The sequence below is a fragment of the Anarrhichthys ocellatus genome, unplaced genomic scaffold, assembly GCF_004355925.1.
Source record: "Anarrhichthys ocellatus isolate YVR2014 unplaced genomic scaffold, GSC_Weel_1.0 scaffold27, whole genome shotgun sequence".
NCBI classification, from domain to species: domain Eukaryota; kingdom Metazoa; phylum Chordata; class Actinopteri; order Perciformes; family Anarhichadidae; genus Anarrhichthys; species Anarrhichthys ocellatus.
Genome location: NW_022280057.1, coordinates 97,908 through 117,862, shown reverse-complemented (window position 1 = coordinate 117,862; position 19,955 = coordinate 97,908). Strand labels below are relative to the sequence as shown.

Sequence of the window (19,955 nt, the reverse complement as noted above, 5' to 3'; positions counted from 1 at the left end):
ATAATAATAAAGTTGTTTTACTAGAGAAAATGCGCAGGATAAAGCGCGTATGAGTTTCTGTATTTGGCCTGTTTGCTCTCAAAATACAAAAAGCTGGCCTGAATCAACCGCTAATGAAAATGTAACTATTAAAGAGTTATTTATAAGCCATTTCAGTCGTATATGTCCTCCAATGTTTTTTATTTAAACCTCCAGATTCCTTTGGTCAGAAAAGAGGAGCGCAAAACATCAAGTTTGTACATCAAAGCGAGGCTTGTAAAAACCCAGGTTGTAGCAGAGTTGATGTATTTCTCTTTTTTCCCCTGTCACTGAGTTGTCAAACTAAACTACATTTGTAATCCAGTGCATCATTAAATAGTAAATATGTTAGTTATTATAATTGTTGGTCAAATCTGACAGTAAAATGTTCCTGTTCCAACGTTACACTTGATAATAAAAACCTTAAAATGAAATTGCATCCAAATGAAAGTAATGCCTGATATGTTTTAATGTTTTTTTTCGATCTAAAACAGTCATTTTACACAAATAACACATGTACATTTTAATTAGAAGTAGGCCTGTTTTATAGCCTGCTTCCTGCCACGAGATTACTTTTAGGCCAATAACACACGAGACCGCCTCCTCTCATCCCGACACTATGCCCACACTAAAATGCATTTTACATTGAAGTAATGTAACGTAGATAGCTCAAAAGTGCTGAAATATCTTACCTTTGCAAACACAGCAAGAAAAAAAAGACACAACCTGTAACTGAGACAGTTATATGAAAATTCAATGGAATATGCCTATTTCCAATCACTGCAGAGGTAGGAAGGCGCATGTAAAATATAAACCAACATGGTGACATTTTCAGCCTGTTCAGGCCGCCGGTTTCCAAAGTGAGGTCCGGGGGGCTTCAGAGGTCCTTGAGGGTCTCCCGCGCAAAGAGAGGAATACTTCAAAGTGATTGCCTTGTCACTCCTCAGAGGTTAATATACTGACATTTTAAAAGAAGGTCCATTCTCCCCGCTCACCAACAGTATGATTTGATAGCATTAATCATAAGCAACGTCTTCTTGAACGAGGTTCCTCGGGACAGACTCGTATTAAATAAACGAATGAGTCGTTTGGAAGTATTTGAGGATGTGAAAACAGTTTGGGAACCCATGGTCTGGCCTGGAGCAACACGAGGAGGCAGATGAGCAGATTAGTCCCCTCGGGTCTCATCCTCTTGTTAGAAAATAAGTCTAGTTAGTTTGATTCTAGGAACAAAATAATCAAACAAAAATGAATAAATACAGTCACAGAGTTCTCACTGATTCCCCGCACATGCAGAGAGTGTCCATGCAGGGAGGCAGTAGGCGTAAGGGTAATAGTAGGACGGCTGCAGGGAGAGCAGCGGGGGCCGCAGGATCTCTCCCGGGCTGTACTGTCTCTGGTCGTCCCGCACCAAAACTTTCACCGCCACCTTCTTGGCCGCCGGGGTCGACGCCATCAGGTCCGCGGCCATCTGCCGGCGTTTCGTCTTATACCGACGGTTCTGGAACCAGATCTTGACCTGAGTCTCTGTGAGTTTCAGGGAGGCCGCCAGGTCCGCCCGCTCCGGCCCGGACAGGTACCGCTGGTGGTTGAAGCGACGCTCCAGCTCGAAGACCTGCGCATGAGAGAAGGCGGCCCTGGAGCGCTTTTTCCGCTGTTTGGGCTGGTCCTGGCTCTTCTCGTCCAGGGTGCTGGAGTCTGGGAGAGGGAGATACGCAGATGGAACATGCAAGTCAATTCCTGTATTTGTGTGTTATTTAAATACAGCTGGAATCGCGCGTGCTGCATGGTTTAATATGAGATTGGTGCGTGTTTTTGGATGTGACAAAGGAAACCTGAATTCATGTAAGTGTGCACACTTTTACAAAAGTATGTTTCAATTTTCTATTGAAGAAAGTTGTTTGAAATGACAGTTGAAAATGCTTGACCAGGGTTTTCATTATGGCCTAAACATCACAACTAATGTGCAGATGTTTATTTGGGACGAGCTGGAGTTTATTTTTAAAATAGGCTTCAATTATCCGCGTGGGTCTTGTCGTTTTTAACTTTTGTCCAAAGTTAAATGGGACCATAACAGACTTGAGTCAGGGTATCCATTAATGATCGCGCGTAAGACTAGAACAATCCGTGCGTAAAAGGTGCTGGAGAGATGCGGAGAGATTTTGTACCATGAAATATCTTGTGCAAACAGGCCTGCTATCCGTCAACAACACAATCGGAGCACACCAGATTCTGCAAAACTGTACCAGCAGTATTAAACTGCAGTATTGACAGGCCACTTGGTTCTTGACATGTCTGTTTTAGAGATACAGTTTAATCAAATCAAGGAGCACCACTTTATTTTTACTTTGTGTACATTTGCATATTAGTCTTTCAGTCCTACTCACCCGTAGCATTATTGGGCTCACTGTCACTCTTTGCGTTTTCCGCAGCTGCAGACTCGTGGTCCGTCTCCTCCTGCAAACTTTCCTCCGGCACATCGGACACGTTGTCTCCGTCTTTCTCCGACTTGCACACGGCCAGAGTCTTGCTGTCGTTGTCATCGCTGAGTCCCGAGTCCGAGTCGTAGCTTTTCTGGTCCGTCGGCTCACAAGTCTCCCCATCATCTCTCCGAGACCCGCCGTTCATCTCCCCAAATATTTTCCAGCACGCGGTTTTGGAGAAGCACATGTCCAAATCTGGCAAGTGTCGGCTGTCGTCCTTTTTGTTCAGGATGGCTTGGATTGAGAAAGGCATCAGCGAGTTGCCACGAACGGCCATTTTCAAAAAAAAAAAAAAAAAGCGAAGTTTGCTCAGTTCTTCAAGTTGAGTAATTAACCGTCCCGGATAGAAGATTCAATATCAGTTCATCCACATTTTAGGCTACTCCCTCCGTGGAGCACTGCTCTGGCTTATGTTTTCCCCCCAGTGTTGGTTCCTGGTCGCATCCCAGCGGGAGAAGCCGTGGAAAGGTTCTGCTACATCCGCAGGCTCGATGCTGCTCCTCCGCATAGCTCTGCCATCAGCCCGGGCTCGCTCCAGTCTCTGGCCCTTTTCACCCAATTTTTCTTTTACCATCCACCCTCACCTGTGACACACAGGCACTCCTCGTCGCCTCCTATTGGCCCGGAGAGGAAGAAAGCCGTTTCACGATTGGCCACTGTACACTACGTCATGTTGCTTTCAACCGGGTGGGAAAAAGTTAAATACATGTTGGTCGAAGTTTTTCACAGGAGGCTGAACTGACATGCAGGTTGCAACCACTCAACACATTTCACCCAAAAGTTCTTCCAGATCAGGAAGGGCAGACTGTATCTCTGCATGGCTGATATTTAAATGTCTTGTACATTGTAATTTATGATTCATTTGGCTTAAGTGCCGAATGTTGTGTGCTGATGATGTTTAAAGTTTGTCAGAAAAGGCAAAGTCTCATGCGTAAAAGTCTGCGATCAAGAAGCACATAATCGGCAGCAATACCAGTCGAAAAGTAAAACGGGAAATCTTGTCTCCCATTATCCGTCTATCACTTGAATGCAGCATCCGGACAATAAATTCGTAGGATATGTCATCTTTTTTTTTTTACTTAACCCTTCACCATCCAAACAGGTCTGCTGGGAGTCCCGTGCGTAGTAACCCGTAACATGACGGTTTTTAACATTTTGGGCACTGACCAACGTGTGTCAGGTTTTGAACAATTTACCATTTCTACGTTTGGTTAAACGTAAACGTCATCGATGTCACTTCCTTGGCGGCCTGCATCATGGATCGCCATGACCAGGTAGGCCTCAGCTGGTGCACAAACCCAATTCTTGCTTTCTATAAAAATGACTGAAAATATCAACCATTTTCTGTTACCTCCTGTTGACTCGTGAAACTGTTTCATTAAAGAGGCAAATATATTTGATAACAGGTGAAAGGCTGCTTATAATTGAACACCAGGCAGCTTGTGCAACGTTCCATAAACACAGGTTTTCACTGAAATTATCTCTTTCAGCACATTTGACTTCATATAAGTCTATTTGTAAAAAAGAATGAATGCTCAGATTTAATTTTTGCAGCGTAAAGGGAAAGCTTGTTTGTTTTCTGTTACCCGCTGTTGATCCTCTGTTTACTATATATCTCTAAACGTCATGGAAATGGCGTGCATGAGCATTATTAAGTATTATTTAGCTTTTTCGTGTAGAACTCAGCTCTGTTTCGGGGATTTAAGTGGACAAACTTCTGTTGCTGCAGGTCCGGATCGTGACCTCTGCCGTGTTTCACGTCGCCAGAGCGGACTTCACAGCGTTTCTGCTGTTTTTTATTAACCAACCAATAACAATTTAAATGCTTCTCAACACTATATTTTAGAAAATAACGTTAAAATGATTTTTGCTTTGACAACAGCGTATTTTATAAAATTGATATTAGGCAGCTATTATTTAGGCAAATTGACAATCTGTCTTAGTGTGTGGAGGCTTTGATGGATTCATTCCTTCATATTATATCCAACAGGCTCGTAAAAGTTTATGTTTTATTCTTTATAATAGTGTTTTTATGGAATTATTTCACCTGCTTTATCAGTATTCATTTTATTTAACCAGCTATACTTAATAACCCCGGGCTAATCCGACTGTTAATGATTTAATGTATTAAATAAGTATTAAATTAAATTCATCAGGTCTAATAAATGATATAAATCATCCTGATGGCTTCAGTGCTGAATCGATAAAAGTGATGTTTAATAAAATAAGGCAATAAATAATACATTTACAACACAATTTAAATATGATAGGAGGCCTAATGATAATAATCACAGTAATAATTATAATAAACTTACTTTTGTTTTCGTTAAAATCGAAAACTAAAGAAAAGCTCCGTCAGTGCAGAAGATAATTGAAACATATTTTTATTTTGTTATTTTGGCTCAATTTTTAATTTGCATTCGTCTTTTGAGACTTGTTGTATTTTCTGCACGTGACCCGCTATGAATAAACCAACAGACTGAGCGCCTAACAGCTGATTCTGAGACAAACGACTTTGACTTTCAACCTAAATTACTTTTTAAAAGTATATATTTTAATCTCTCAAGCGTTGTCATTATTCCTAGTCGCTTGAGGCCTAATTCATGTAGCGTTTGCTGGTAAAAGTCTATGAAAAGCGGATTAAAACATCGTGTGTTTTAAACATTGACCCGTAAAATAAATGAATCATTTCTCTCCTCAATGTCACTTTACTTGTAACATTTATGCACCAACACAAGTGGTGCATACATTATTAAGCTCATTAAGATCTCTGTAGTCCTCAACTTCATGCGAATGATAAAGAAAATACATATTTTTAAATCGGCTACATGCCTCATGATATTAATCCAACTTCAGTGCTGCTGTCACCTCGTGCAAACCCGTTGCGTGCATATATTATACCATCTAGTGGCCACTGAAAATACCTCTTCATCTTGACTTTTTGACATCTTCCTTTGGGGTCAAAACACACTGAACTTCACTCTGTGCAATAGGTCATGCACTATTAATAATATCATCATTAGGTTTTGGGACATTATTGAAATGATTTACTGCAACAAATACGGATTCTTCTTTCTTTGCTTTTACTTATTTTAATCAACTAAACTCACTCGGTTTAACTGTATGGTGCTGCTCAGAAATGAATTGGATGAAATTATGTGGCGTTGTCTCTGGCTGGATGTGACCTCGGGGATGAAAGCTTGGATCACCACACAGTGAAAACACAACTGGAAAAAGGAAAAGCACAAACCACTGACATGTCTGGATATTTTCACACACCCCTTTAGAAACTACTCATTCCTCCCAAGGCCAATACACAAGTGGTACATCAAATTGTTTTTAAATTGTCATGTAGAGGTTGTTGTTTTTTTCTCTGTGTCCTTGTTTGCATTACTTTTATACTCTTGTCTTTTGTCCTAAAACCAGCCTCACTGACCCGTACATAGTCTGCTTTACCCTGAGAGAAAAAATGGAAAATAAATACATCTGTCTGCCAATTCTCCAACAAAGTGAGTCAGTGTGCGCCTATCAGTGTGATGTCAAGCAGAGCTCCACGGGTTACTCTGTGTTTTGGTAACCACACTGGGAGGAAGAGTAATAAGCAGTAAGTAGCTGTAAGTGGCAGGAAATGTAAACAGCAGCTTGGTTTTCATTCAGACAACTGCAGGAGCATTTAAAACAGATACACCGCTGGTTTGATGGGATTCACACTTAAAGTACAGTGAAAGTGATCATCTGAGCAACTGAAAACATATTTATTTACATATTTATTCATTTGAATAAGCTTCAAAAACATATGAGGAAACTATTACTATTCTTACTATATAACAGTGGCGGCTGGTGGAAAATGTTCTAGGTAGGGCCATCCTATCAATTTCAGTAAACATCCCAGTATGATTTAATGCAAAAGAATTAAAGTATCAAACACACATTACTACTTTGCAGTTAAATATTTAACATTTATTCCAATACGAAAAAAAGCAGTAAATAACACTTGTATAATATAACATAATATAACATAACATGTTTATTTATTGAGATGCGCCTATGGAACTTGTTATCGGAGGTAAAGATCAGGAGAAGTAAACATGAAGTGTAATTATGAATACTGATGTTAAATTAAGCTATGATGAGTTTTCACTGTTAATTTACCATCTCAATTACATGTTGATGCCTCCATGACCAAGTTAAGCAGATGAGACTGAGGACAACTATGTAGAAGAAAAGATGTTCACTTTGCCTAATATGTAGCTTGACAGAGTTCTCCATGTGTGTCCTGGTGTTCTCATGTTTCCTTACTCCCTCACTCCCTAACTGTCCGTGCTGGATCTGTCCCCGTTGCTTTAAAAAGCTAAATACGTTATTAGCATGACGTCATCCAGCTAGCCAAACCTGTCTGGTGTTCAGCTAGTACAGAAGCTTCGCATGTACTGCTTCCCTTTCCCGCTAGTCTGCTGTCTGATTGTGAGGTCAGGCTGATCTGGGATCAGCTCTTTGGCCTGCAGAATCCGCTCAAACGAGACTTGGAGGAGTAGTGCTCGCGCTCGCGCTCGCCCGTAGAGACTTGTCCTGACGAGAACGCGCAGCTAGGGGGGGCCACGCTGAATCTATTTGAGGACGCTGATTGGCTAACTTGTATGTCACTCATTTATATCTTTAATCAGCAATTGGCTAAACTGCTTCATAGACCCGCCTCTTTTGGGCCAAAACGATTTGGCCCCCCGAGCTGCGCGTTCTGAGACGTGTCGTGCACACAGGCAGAGAGCACGAGCAGACGAGCACACAGGCGGAGTGGACGAGCAGGAAAAGCATATATTTTGCGCAGATATCATATTTTACACACATTACTGGGTGCCATAGTCCATAGTTCAAAAACACAAATATTGACAATTTGTATAATTTATGATTATTATAATTATTATTATTTTTTTTTTTGTGTGTGGCTCAAGGTGGGACCAGGCCTCTATTGACCAGCCGCCACTGCTATATAATATCTCTAAAGACAGTAACGTAAAAGTAACTTGCAACAAATAGTTTTCATATTTCCTGACATTTAATTCTGTAATTACTGTAACATTTAGTTTCATGCCAGCAGGTTGTCTTTGCCATTTAAAGGGGATGACAGTAATAAAAGCCAATTCATGTGCAGCGTAATGATCATTAACTTAAGTCGAAGTAGACACACCATTAAAATACTATAATAATATTATAGTACAAGTTATGCATTCAAAATGCTTAGAAGTACAAACAAAACAACAAAATGTTCTTAAAGGATCAAAAGTACTCATTATGTAGAATGTCCCCTGTCAGTGTAATATGATAGTATTCAGTATTATTACAGAACTTTTACAGTCAGTAAGCAGTACTTAAATGTTGTAGTCAGTTGAGGTGGAGCTAATTTAATACAGTACTATAATGATGCCTTACATTTTATAAACTGATGTGTTTTTATTGTGAGATTTTCATTTAAACTAACGTTTAAGTCACTATCTGTTGCTGAAGGAGGTAACACAATGTGACTCAGGATATATTTGCAGTATATAAACTGAGTGTCTGTGGCGACATTCACTGGAAAAAAAGCTCTATTACAGTTTTTCTCCATCGTAAACACATGAAAATGGAACTTTGCACACACTTCTGAAAACTTGAAACTCATGTAGCAAGAAAAAGACTCCAGACTGCTAAACTCTCGGCACAATTCTTTTGTTTTCAGTCAAACATAAATTCTAAATCAACCAGGACTGAAATGTTAAGGATTGACACTTTGAGTGGACTAGAGACTTTGATCTTTTGAAGTGTTTGGAGTGAACGGTTGCATTCTGGACATGCATACATTTTTATTATAATTCATGGTTTAATCAAGCCATAATTACACTATTAGGTGAAGTAATAGGAATACTTTTAAAAGTAGAAAAAGGTCATTTTAAATTTATTTATGTCAAATCATATTTGGAAAAAATTAAACAGTATACAATAAATAAAGGAAAGATACATAAACAGTAGAGCTGCGGCTAAGGATTATTTTTTATTTTAGTAATTCTCATTTATCCTTTAGTAGCCTATTCTTTGATAATAGTTGATCAAATGGCCATTACATGATCCCAGAGCCCCAGAAGTCCTCAAATGTCCAAACCCCAAACATTATATTTACAATAATATAAAGCAGGACATCTTCATATTTGAGGAGCTGGAACCTGTGGATTTATCATATTTTTACTTAATAAATGACCTAAATTAATTTATAACTTGAGGAACAGTCAATTAATTATTTCTGCACTGATACTGGGTTAACTAAAAAAGAAGAGAAATAAACATGAAAAAGACACTTTGCTGTTTGTATAAACGTGTTTGTGTGTTTACAGTCAACATGAAGCTGAACCTGGTTTGGTGTTGTTGGACCAGACGTCTCCCTCTGCTGGTGAGGACGAGAAGCTGCCGTCATTGAAAGATGAGATGATCGCTGCATAATAGCCCTGCCGGGAAGAAGGTATATTTTCTATCCACAATGACACCATTCCCTTATACCCCCAGACTCTTTGTCTGCTCTCCTCCAGTTTAACACCGGGGTGAAAATCCCACCACCTTTCCAGTAAAGAAATAAACTTTAATGGCATATTAAGACTATTACGTTTGCTCCTCCACCCACCGCCACCACCAGCTCCTCTTTTTCCTGCCACTTCTTGTAACTGTAATCTGGTGTTTGAAATAAGAAATCCCGCCTGATGCAGCAACATACCAGTCGCTGGGGTAACGTCTCTGCTTCCCCTCCTCTCTCCTGGGTGTGTTCATGACAGGTCTTGATTTTTTTCTTCTTTCTTGCGTGCTGGTATGAAGAAGGAGGCTCACAGCACGCCATGCAAACCCCCCCCCCCCCCCCTCTTATGTGAGAATAGCTGCCAAATTGTATTCAGATGGAGCAATACATGAGAGGGCACTGCCAAGAGTCATTTGCAGTAAATGCTCCCAAAATGCCCTCTAGATTTCTCACCAAATATCAGATCCACCATGATAGCACCCTTAATCAACCTCAACATTGGAAAGTGGAAGGAACCTTGGGGGGGTGTTACTGCCAGCTTTAAGTATGCTTTTAGTCGCCTAAGTTACAATTGAACCCTCTCTCCGAAAGAAAAAGTATCCTCGCATGCGATGGAGCACTAAATGGAAGAGCCCTTGGGACAGAACACTTAATACAGTAAACTGAAGCAAGAGACGAGCGGGGAGAAGTTCCTGCGTGCCTTGGAAGCTATTCAAAACATCTCAGCAATGATTGCATTACTGCAGACACGGGAGCAGAAGTGGGGGGGATAGCCCGCTGTTACAGTCCAATTAATGTGTGTAGATAGCGCAGACGTGATTTATAGTTAGTTTTTCGGCTCTGCTGTGCTGACAAACGAGCTTCCAGACGCCTCTGGCACGCAACAGATAATGCGTGCAGCTCAAGCACATCATGAAAGGCGTCAGGTCCTGAAGAGGCTTTGGCTGCCTGCTCAGGTCTCTGTCACCGGCTCCTTTTCTCCTCCACTCACGCCTAAATAAAGACGTCCTTCAAAGCAGCAGTCTGCTTTCAGGGGGTTTCGTTAAATACCACTTTTTGAACATCGGAGTTGACGTAGTTATAAAAACTTCAAGCATCATTTAGAAATTGAGACATCATGGGCCTTTGCTCTTGGTGGAGTGGGTGTCACAGACTGCAGCTGCAGCAGACGAGCTCTGAGTTTTGGATATTTGCAGATGACAGATTTACCTCACAGGTGTTTACAGGTTGGAGTACTGAATTAGGGCTGTTATCTATCAGTTTATGGATTATTTTTTGTTCAAATTGATTCATCATTTAGTCTACATAAAATGTCAGAAAAAAAGAAAAATGTTTTCCAACATGACCTCAACATGAATATCTTGTTTTGTTTGACAAATAGTCCAAAACACAAAGATACATTTTGATGATAAACGGACAAAAGCAGAAAACCCTCGATTAAACTAATCAATTATCAAAATTGTTGATGGTTGGCTTTGAAAATATAAATCTTTAAAAACCTATTTACAAATATAAAGTTCCATTTAAAAAAAAAAAAAAAAAAATGTCCTGAAACAGCTGGGCACTGAAGTTTTTAATCAAGTAAATAGTGCAGTTTGAAAATGTATCATCTAGAGAACACTGACAACTTTGTAATCGTTTTCTTTTTTTGTGTTACATTTCTTTTGGAGCAAAATACTAAACTACCACCAGCAATTTGTTATTGTCATTTAAAAAAAGTAAATGGACGTTGGCTCACATTCCAAACATTGCAGCAGAAAGCAGAATGTACTTTGCAAAAAGTACTTTGCATCATAAAGCTAAGAATCAAGGTTAAGTAGATTCTTCTTTTAATTCTATATTACATAAGACCAAACATTTGATGCTTGTTTGACTTCACACAATAGTGTCGTACCGCAACTATTCATTTGACCCCAAAATGTTGGTAAGTAAACATGTATTTTAGAGGCAATCCTGCACTTTTGCATGTGTTTGTTGCAGCCTCAGATGTCATCAGTCGCTCCAAATCTCAACTCGACTGCAGAACTATTTCAACACTGCAAAGAAATGAGAAAAAACCCCTCTAAGCTATCACCCCTCCCTGCTGCCTGTCGCTGGCTATTTGTACGACTCTCGTATGAAACACTTCTGACGTTAAACACCTGTTAACTTTTATGTCTTGAGAGAGGAGTGGCTGAATGGGGGAGCATTATGTGCAGTGCTGGCCAAATCCCCAGTAGAGGAAAGACCACTCCCAGTGCAGAGAGGCAGCAGCAGGAGTGAGTGAGCCCCCTGATCCTGATCCCTGCAGCCGACGAGGATCCCCTCGGCAGTTACCTCGATTCCCTTTGACAGCTGTGTGAAACCGCCATCTCTCCACAGCTCTCCGCTGGATAAACTGCACCGCGACCCACCGGCAGAAAGTGGGGAGATGTGAGGAGGTTTGAGGTGGCTTATGTTGTTGGTGTCTTGTATCACAGTTTTTCTTCTCCTTCACATGTAGATGCTGAAGTGAGGCCGGTGCAGTGTGTCCTGCCAGAATCCACATGGCCTGTTACACCCATTATGAAGAGCCCCAAACTGTACTGTAACTCTGAGGTACTGTGTACAACCAGTTATAATCCAGTAATATAATACACACCACTCTGCATTATCATTTTACATTGGTACTTATATATTCTGATACTAATACTTGTGTACTCTTACGACAGTAAAGATGTGAATGCAGGACTTCTACATGCATCTATACATTACATATTTCTACACAGTGGTGTTGAGTTCACCAGTCTGTTGATAAGTCATGTGATTTATAGATCTCCATCAATACTAAGTTTACTAAACATTACCATCTTTTCAAAATGGCTTTGATTAAATGCAATATACCCTCTAGTATGGGACAAAATACAATATTGCTAAATACAATGTTTCATCGTAACCATTAGTCAGCGAGTAAAAAGGTTGAAGCTCTACCAATACAAATGCTAAAGTCTTTCAACCCTTTTTTAAATTCTTATTTTTCAGAAAGAGTATTCTCTTAATGTTTATGGATAATCGCAACGTAATTCTGCCTTCTTACTCGTCGATGGATTGACGTAATATTGTACTTGCTAAAGAATGTTGTGAAAAGTTGGTTGTAATATGTAGAACTGCAAACAACAATTATTGTCATTATCAATGAATCTGTTGAGTATTCTATCAATTTCTTAATGTCTATGAAATGCAAAAAAGGGCAAAATTCAAAGAGAAAATTCAGAAGCAACTAGAAACATCAAATATTTGGCATTTCTGCTTAAAAATAACTCAAAGCAATAATTCTTAAAACAGCTACTGATACATTTTAATGACTATCAATATTTTATTTATTTATGTTTTTTCTTTATCCACTTTAAGTAAATATTTTACTTGTAAAAACATGATGGTAACATTTTTTCTATCAGTAACATAACTGACCGATGGACTAGACTAAAAACCACTTCAGACAGCATCCTGATGAAGACGACCTTGAAAGACAAGTAAAAGTTTAACTTGGTTGTGGTTGAGAGCCGACACTACTTTTCCTACATTATGTGTAAAAATGTTTCGGGTACAATAGAGTCAAAGCACCTAAAAGCAGGTCAGTAAATGTGTCCGTATTTTCGCAGCAGCAGCTAATTAGATGCATTTAGATTATTCGCTTGTGTTGCTGCTTTCTCTACCTTTCTAAATTCTTGCTGTGCGAGGAGGTCCCCGCTGAGCTGAAAGCTTTTCTCCATCTCGTACATAAAACACGCTGCCTATAAATCACTCTAATGTGCCTCAAACTGCTGATCCTCAGCAGCACAACCCTGTTGGGCAAATCCCAAAAAAAATCATTTAGGACTACAATGCAAACGACGTATAATAAAATGGTGTAAAGTGAGTGAAAGGAGCGCTGTTTGTCTGCCAGACCCGGTGGCTAAATGAAAGCTGATCCAAACCTTTAAATGAGGTGATATTTTAAGGCTCCAGGAAATACCTGGGAGAGGTACACCTTTAAGGAATCAAATTTAGCAATCCACAGGAATGGTCCGACAACCTCACCCAGAGAGCTCTCTCTCTCTCTCTCTCTCTCTCTCTCTCTCTCTCTCTCTCTCTCCCCGTAAGCCCTCGCAGAGCTTTTTGGATCCCGTAAGTTCAGGTGCAGCGATTAAAGCCTTCTAATGTGTTAATGATGGTGGAATATTTCATTCTGAGTTTGTCAGTTTTATCCCCCATTAGCAAGCAGGAATGTCCTCTCCTCTCCTCCGCTCAGAGGCAATTGGTTAATGTCTTTGGCTATTTACACATTCACAGACAGCACATCCATTTAGGAAACACTGAGGAGATAACGTTCAAGACATAATACAGGTGAATTAATACAAATCTGGATATTCTACCCTGTGCACTATTTTATCTTATAAACAAATATTTCAGATTTTTGGAGTTTTGTAAAAACAGAAGCAACACAGTTTTGAACTGCTATGCATCATCTGAAGAAAATAAACTGTTTGGTTTTCTGTTTTGGTCCATGGATTTACCGCCAGTCTAAAAATGAAACAGTGAGATGTCATTTTAGAAGCAAATGACAGAACATTGGTCTCCCATTATTTCACTTCAAACTAAAATTCATAACTGACCACAAGTAAGAACCCGAAGTTGCTTGAAACAATGAAAAAAGGAAGCAATATTCAGTATTTCTGCATTTATGAAAAACATGTCTTTACATTGACAGGTAGACGATCTAACACAATTGTATTGATAAACATTTAACTCTAAAACAATATAAAGCACTCGATCACCTCCATTTAGAAACAGCTCTTTGTCTGCAGTGCGTGTTGTTACAAATATCTTATGAAGAAAACACAGTTTATAGAAAAACTTTACGTTTTTCCTGTCTGTGACCTAAACTGCTGTTTAAAAAAAAAAGAAAACAACTTTTTTAAATTTGTTTTGGGATATTAAGTATAAAAACACAAACTTAAAAAAGTGGGAGGAAAACTCCTTTCATTCACAGAATGAATATTGAAAAATAAAATTCACGATGAACGCTAAGATGTTTCACAGTGATTTCTATATACAAGTGTTTGGATTTGGAACGGAGACAAACTCTGGCCTCTAATTTGAATTCACCCTCTTTATTTTAAAGCACGACTCGGCTGCACGTTGGGCCTTTGATTGGGCCGAAATACTATGGTTCACTGGGCATTACTGAATAAACGGAGGAATGATGAAGCCTGATCCAAACCATATGGGCGTAGTGCAGTAGAAGGATTCCTACACAGATCCTCAGGTTCACGCTCAAAGATCAGAGAGAGAGAACCGTATACTATCCAGAGCATTTCAATATCTACAGTAAATTAAGCAGAAACAGCTTTACATGCTAACTGACTGTAGAGGCTCTTTCACCCCCGATAACAAAACTGACTTGAATACGGGTAGGCAGAGAAAACGCTGCTGCGGCGAATCGGTCCAACGCTGTCTGATGTTTTAGCGTTTGGCTCTCTTGGAAGGGGGCTCCTCTGATTTCTGTCCACCCCGTGTTCGCACCGCAGGGGGGCTGGCCTCCCGTTTACGGCCCCCCTTCGCCGCCGCTGCTGCAGCCTGGCCCCTCGTCCCGCTGCGGGAGGGAAACAAGGAACAAGTGTCAGCTCGTTTGACTTAAGTGTCATATTTAGGTGCCGTAAAACCACGTCTTTATTAATTCAAGAGTAACTCCTGGAAAGTGTTGCAATAACAAGTACTGCTTTTACAACATGCAAGTGAACTTGGTGTTTTCCACATTCCCCTTAAATAGAAAAAAACGTGGGCATGAGACAACTTCTTAAAAGACACAGATCTAGTTCAGAAACAAAATATATTAAGATTTGTGACAAAATCTCCTTGGAATCTATAAATGGGCACAATTAAAAGAAACAAAACCCCAGAGAAAAATTAAGAAAGGATATATAGATTTTCTAAAAACGTTTACATACTGTAGTAATAGAAATGAATCATCAAGTCTCTTCCCTTAAATATACAGGACTTGATCAGGTATATTTGTTGAGAGAGGGAGATTTACCTAAACTGGAAATTCAACCTTTTTAAACCTATTTTGAAAAGTTGTTTTCCGTTCTATCTAATGGAGCGTGTTGCTTCCATTTTAAAAAGGCTCAAAAGTCTAGTAAGGAGAGCGGTGAAAGCTGTGACCACACCGGCTTTATTTGGTAATAAATACGGGATTCCTTTCATGTTTAACCAAAGAGTGAGCACACTGGGTCAAACATCTTACTAATATCGTTCTCACAGCGAGAACGTGTGCATCAAGTCTGCCGGCTGGCCGTTCCGGGAAAGCTTTTGGTAAAATGTCGTCGTTCATTCTGCTGTACCTCAATGAGACAAACTCACCGTGTGCCAGCTGCAGTCTCCTCTTTACCGTTCTGTCGACTTGCCCGTGTGGATGGTTTACTTGGCTTGTTTCTGAGGAGCAGTAAAAACAAATGTGGAACAACAGTTGCTGTAGCGCTAACCCCCCCCCTGCTTTAATTTAATAGGATGTGACAGTGATGATGCCTGCTGGGTGCTTCAGAGTGCAAACATTCAGCGCTAAAACAAACAGCCTCATTCATCACTTCAGAGGATGGCAGAGTCTCATAACTGTGACTGTGTATAAAACTGTGACACTACATCAAATATGAATTAGTGTCTGATTTTATCTGCAGGTATCCTTGTGTTTTTGTCATCAACCTCATTTTTAAGAATGAATTGGTCTGATTACATTTTAAATACTTGCTTTAACTTTGTTTTTGACCAAATAATGAAGTTCCAGTAAAGTTTGAATTATGGGTCCGTAATAATACGCAGTCTTGATATTTGAGTGATGACATTTCCACCGGTACATATTAGTATCATTGTAGTTGTTCTGGTTCATTTGTGTCCGTGAGCGGTTGAATTACCTTTCAGCCTCCAGGCGAGATGCTGCCCGTGTGGTCGCTCTGGTTGCGGTTCCTTTTTCTTCCTCTTCTTTCTCACCATCATCATCGTCGTCCTCCTCATCATTCTGCTCGCTTTCTTCTGCCTTTTTGTCTGTGGGCAAGATGATAAAAGGTTGCAGACATCATCATCAATATGTCACCCTAAGACACTTCACTGGAACTTTACAATTCTTTGATGTAAGTAAAAGTATTTTAATAACAATTTACCAAACTGTAATGACTCCTATGTGCTCATCCATAACACTGAGATGAGAAAGTTTTATCTTTCACTAACATATCACCGTATGCATATGCGTGTGTGCTTTCTCACCACCACTGTCAGGTTCCTCCACACTTTGTTCCTGTTGACTGTCGTCCTGCTTTACCTCCTCTTCAGCCTATAGAATTATATTTTGTATTTCAAGACACATATTGAGAGAAATTAAAATGAATTTAGATGGTGGAATTGGAGACCAGGATGTTTTAATCCACGATGATCTCACCTCCACAGATTCCTCCATTTCCTCTGATCTCTTCCTCTTCAGTGCTGGTTTACCTGGAATAGAAATATCATCAAATTGATTTTTTAAATTGACATACGACCTCCTAAAAAAATATTTTGTCGAGTTGAACTCGTAGCCAAACTACCAGCCTTCCCTCGTGTCAACTCTCATTGCTAAATTACTCATTCATACTAATTTACAATCTGTTAACAGTGATGACACCAAAATAAAACCTGTTTAACACATCATGTTGTGAAATGCACCGATGAGCTGTTGAGGTTTGGCTCACTTTGTCTGTGAGTTTGTAATGCATGCCCTGGCAGACATGTAGCCACACCTCTTCCTAATGTTATTCACCATTTATAGTGCGCACAGTTCTTTAAACCATTTAGGAAACCCAAAACAAGAAGGAATTAAAAGTAGACCTACGTGTGTCAGCGGTCTCTTTAGAGTCGGAGCCTCCTGCAGCTTCAGTGTCTTCTGGAACAGGAGACGGCAGACTGACTTGACTTCCTCGCCGTGCAATTTTCTTCGGTCCACTTTCCTCCTCAGTTCTCTACCGATGGGAAACAAAAACACGAGATACAGTGGATTGCACTCGATGTCCTCTACAAAATACTATTCATTGTGTCTGCAGACAGAATTCAGTCATCATGTGTGGTGACTATTGTTACAGCTAACTCACAATGTCACATGTACAGAAATATGGACTGTCCTTGTGGTTATAAACATGGTGAAGTGAAGTGAAGTATTATGTTGGACGTTTGTTAACATACCTCCTCTCTTTCGGTGCTCTCCTTGTCCGTATCTTCATCCTTCTGATTATCTGAGGTTGAAAAAAAGAACAACAACAAAAGAGTCCAGATTTAAATTATTTTAATCTGCAGCACTTATAGCTCAGAAAAGAAAAACGTGTTCATTATAAAGTACAATTCTTCAAACTAAATTCTTTATAGGCTTTGTTATAATAACATTTTTGCATCAACATTCTCAGAGAAATAACTTCATAATAATCATCAGAGCTGAATTAAGAGCAGGGAACAATTATTCTTCATCATCGTCGGCCATCCGAAAGAGAAAACCAGCAAATCCTGATCAGTAAAATATTTGGTAAAATGAATTGCAGTATTAAACATTTCAGTGTTCCTTGACCATTTCTATTCTAAACATTCCCAACTCCATTTTATGGATCTGAACTGGGATGAAAAGTAAACTTAAAAATTCCTGAATAATAAAACACTAAATATTCATCAATCCCTAAAATATATATATATATATATACCAAATGGTAAAACTTTTTTCAGACTTAAACAATGGATCATTTTACCAGCAGTGGCCTCTTTGGCAGCAGCTTCTGAATGTCTTCCCGCGCAGCTTGAAGTTTCCTCCGATTCCTCCGGCTCTTCAGGTCGGGCCTTCTCCGCCTCCTCTGTGGTTTTGGATGATCGACCCCTGCGTGGAGTTTTGACCTCCACAGACTTCTCCTGATCCGTTTCCTGAAGGTGAGAAAAGTCCAAAAGCAAATCAATAGATGTCAAATAAAAACATGCAAACAAACGATTTCTGCAGGAATTGTCATTTATGTATTTCATAAGGTTTCAAAACCCCAAACAACAAAACACAGCAGAAATGTTACAAATACAGGATTATTTGATGTAAAAGGCTGCATTTACCTCAGACGGTTGATCTTTACTTTCCTTTTCATCCCTCTCATCACCTGATCAGTTACAGAAACATCAAACATTATTCCATAAAATAAAAAATAAATAATAATAATTTCATCCACAAATGGTGAATATGTTATTTACTAACTGGATTAAAAAAATACTATTTTGTGACCTGATGTCTTCAGTTAACTGATTAATAATAGTTTTTCCATTTTAATGACAAATGTTCATAAACTTTGACAAATCCAGTTAATCTCACCAGATTCTTTCACTGCTGCAACTTTCTGAGTGGACAATTTTCGTTTACGTCTTCCTCGTCCCTCCTTCTTCTCTTCCTACATCACAAAAACATATCAGCACAGAGGGTAGGGTACTGTATAAACATCTGGATCCATCAAATATGTAAGAGCTGAATTTCAAACAAACTGTTTGGCGTCACCTTTTCATAGAGGTCTGATCCCTTCTCATCTTCCTGGCTGTCTGCACTGGAGACATCACCTGAGCAACACAAACAAATATCAACGACTGAAATCAACTGCAAGACGTCTACAGTGGAGAAATAAGATTGAAACATAACATGGAAAATATTCAGTCCCAGTTTCAGCTTCTTGAGAGGACAGCGTTACTTTTCTAAACCGTAAACATCTCAATTTTACGCCAATGTCGGCAGCAGGGGCATTTCATAAAAAGTCACAACTCACTGATTTGTTTGACCAGTTTGGACGGACTCTCAGATCCACTTTCTCTGATCTCCTCAGTCTTCAGTGGGACATTGTGTTCCATCTGAACATAAATGACAAGATACATAGATTAAATAAAAAGAACATAATACAGATACAGTGGGCAGACAGGAGACATAGATCAGAGCGCCATTGCTACACTTTGTTTAGATGTAAACCACCTGTACTTGAGCATGACTAAGGCTGAACACTCACAGTCTGTGGATCACTCTTCTCCGGTGCAACATTTTCTTCCTCCACTGTCTTACTCTCAGCTTCACCTGGTGGTGAGAAGAAGCAGTAGGGTTAAACATAATGCACTTACAGTATTAAGAAGGTTTTAATCTAAGTTAGATAAACAGATTTACCATCATCTATGTCCATGTTGGCCTGGTTGTCCTCAGCTACCACCTCCTCTGCCTATTTATAAAGAGAGATGGCTATAAAGTTTAGTATGGCATGAAAATATTAAAAATTCGAATTTGTAAATCATGAATGGTACTTCACCTTTGGGCTCGTCTTTGTTTCTGTAACATCTGGCTCAGTTTGCTCTAAAGAAGCGACGGGATGCTCAGTTAACAGTCAGAGGATATTAATATTATTCTTTTCAAAAATAATGTTTTCAAGCACTCACCTTGTTTAGTGGTAATGTCTGAGCCTTCTTCAGTGGTTTCAGAAGCAACTGCAGCTGTGCTTTCATCAGTGGCTCCTCTGACCTCTTCTGCTTCAGACACGACAGCACCAGCTGCTGCAATGTTATAGAAAGTAAAAAGGTTGATGCACAGACGACGCCTGGTCAGTAAAAATGTCTTTCATCGAACCACAAACTTCACTTCGGAAATCACAAGAAGTTATAATTGTGTAGTTCAAAACACTTAAATAGGAGAAAATAAAATGTTACCTTCTTTGCCAGCTGCTGCTGGTGGTTCCATGTTTCCATCTGGCTGCGTTTCAGGAGCAATTTCTGCACATTTGGCTTCTTCCTCATTTAAAAGAGCCCGACAGTCATTTGAGGTGGTGTCATCCTCCTCCTATGTAGAAGACGGAAGAACGTTTTTCCACAGCACAATAACACTTTAGAAAATGCTACTTTTCAAAGAATTA

The 19,955-nt window shown here is 39.6% G+C and overlaps 2 protein-coding genes across 3 annotated transcripts in view; both read right to left on the bottom strand.

Moving 5' to 3' along the window:
- Nucleotides 1-495: 495 nt before the first annotated feature.
- Nucleotides 496-2,963, bottom strand: nkx3-2 (NK3 homeobox 2). The gene is made up of 2 exons (XM_031862860.1): nt 2,406-2,963; nt 496-1,716 (listed from the first exon to the last, which is right to left on the bottom strand). The coding sequence occupies exons 1-2, from the start codon at nt 2,776-2,778 to the stop codon at nt 1,292-1,294; spliced, it is 798 nt and encodes a 265-aa protein (XP_031718720.1). The 5' UTR covers nt 2,779-2,963; the 3' UTR covers nt 496-1,291.
- Nucleotides 2,964-13,702: 10,739 nt separating this feature from the next.
- Nucleotides 13,703-19,955, bottom strand: part of bod1l1 (biorientation of chromosomes in cell division 1-like 1) — a 17,387-nt gene continuing 11,134 nt past the window's right edge. Inside the window, exons 12-28 of one of the 2 annotated variants that reach the window (XM_031862901.1) lie at nt 19,753-19,882; nt 19,486-19,599; nt 19,359-19,402; nt 19,220-19,271; nt 19,068-19,132; nt 18,834-18,915; nt 18,572-18,630; nt 18,392-18,467; nt 18,139-18,182; nt 17,793-17,961; nt 17,242-17,291; nt 16,895-17,021; nt 16,466-16,518; nt 16,294-16,360; nt 15,945-16,074; nt 15,397-15,468; nt 13,703-14,629 (exon numbers count right to left, since the gene is read on the bottom strand). In XM_031862901.1, the coding sequence (XP_031718761.1) occupies nt 14,500-14,629; nt 15,397-15,468; nt 15,945-16,074; nt 16,294-16,360; nt 16,466-16,518; nt 16,895-17,021; nt 17,242-17,291; nt 17,793-17,961; nt 18,139-18,182; nt 18,392-18,467; nt 18,572-18,630; nt 18,834-18,915; nt 19,068-19,132; nt 19,220-19,271; nt 19,359-19,402; nt 19,486-19,599; nt 19,753-19,882 (1,464 nt within the window). In that variant the 3' untranslated portion in view covers nt 13,703-14,499. The remainder of the gene's footprint in view (nt 14,630-15,396; nt 15,469-15,944; nt 16,075-16,293; nt 16,361-16,465; nt 16,519-16,894; nt 17,022-17,241; nt 17,292-17,792; nt 17,962-18,138; nt 18,183-18,391; nt 18,468-18,571; nt 18,631-18,833; nt 18,916-19,067; nt 19,133-19,219; nt 19,272-19,358; nt 19,403-19,485; nt 19,600-19,752; nt 19,883-19,955) is intronic. The other variant, XM_031862902.1, reaches the window with a different exon arrangement.

Excerpts from the sequence above, each read along its gene's own strand:
- nkx3-2 (XM_031862860.1), bottom strand. The coding sequence starts at position 2,778 with ATGGCCGTTCGTGGCAACTCGCTGATGCCTTTCTCAATCCAAGCCATC. Across the intron at positions 1,717-2,405 it reads TGAGCCCAATAATGCTACGG|ACTCCAGCACCCTGGACGAG; the intron begins GTGAGTAGGACT and ends TCCCTCTCCCAG.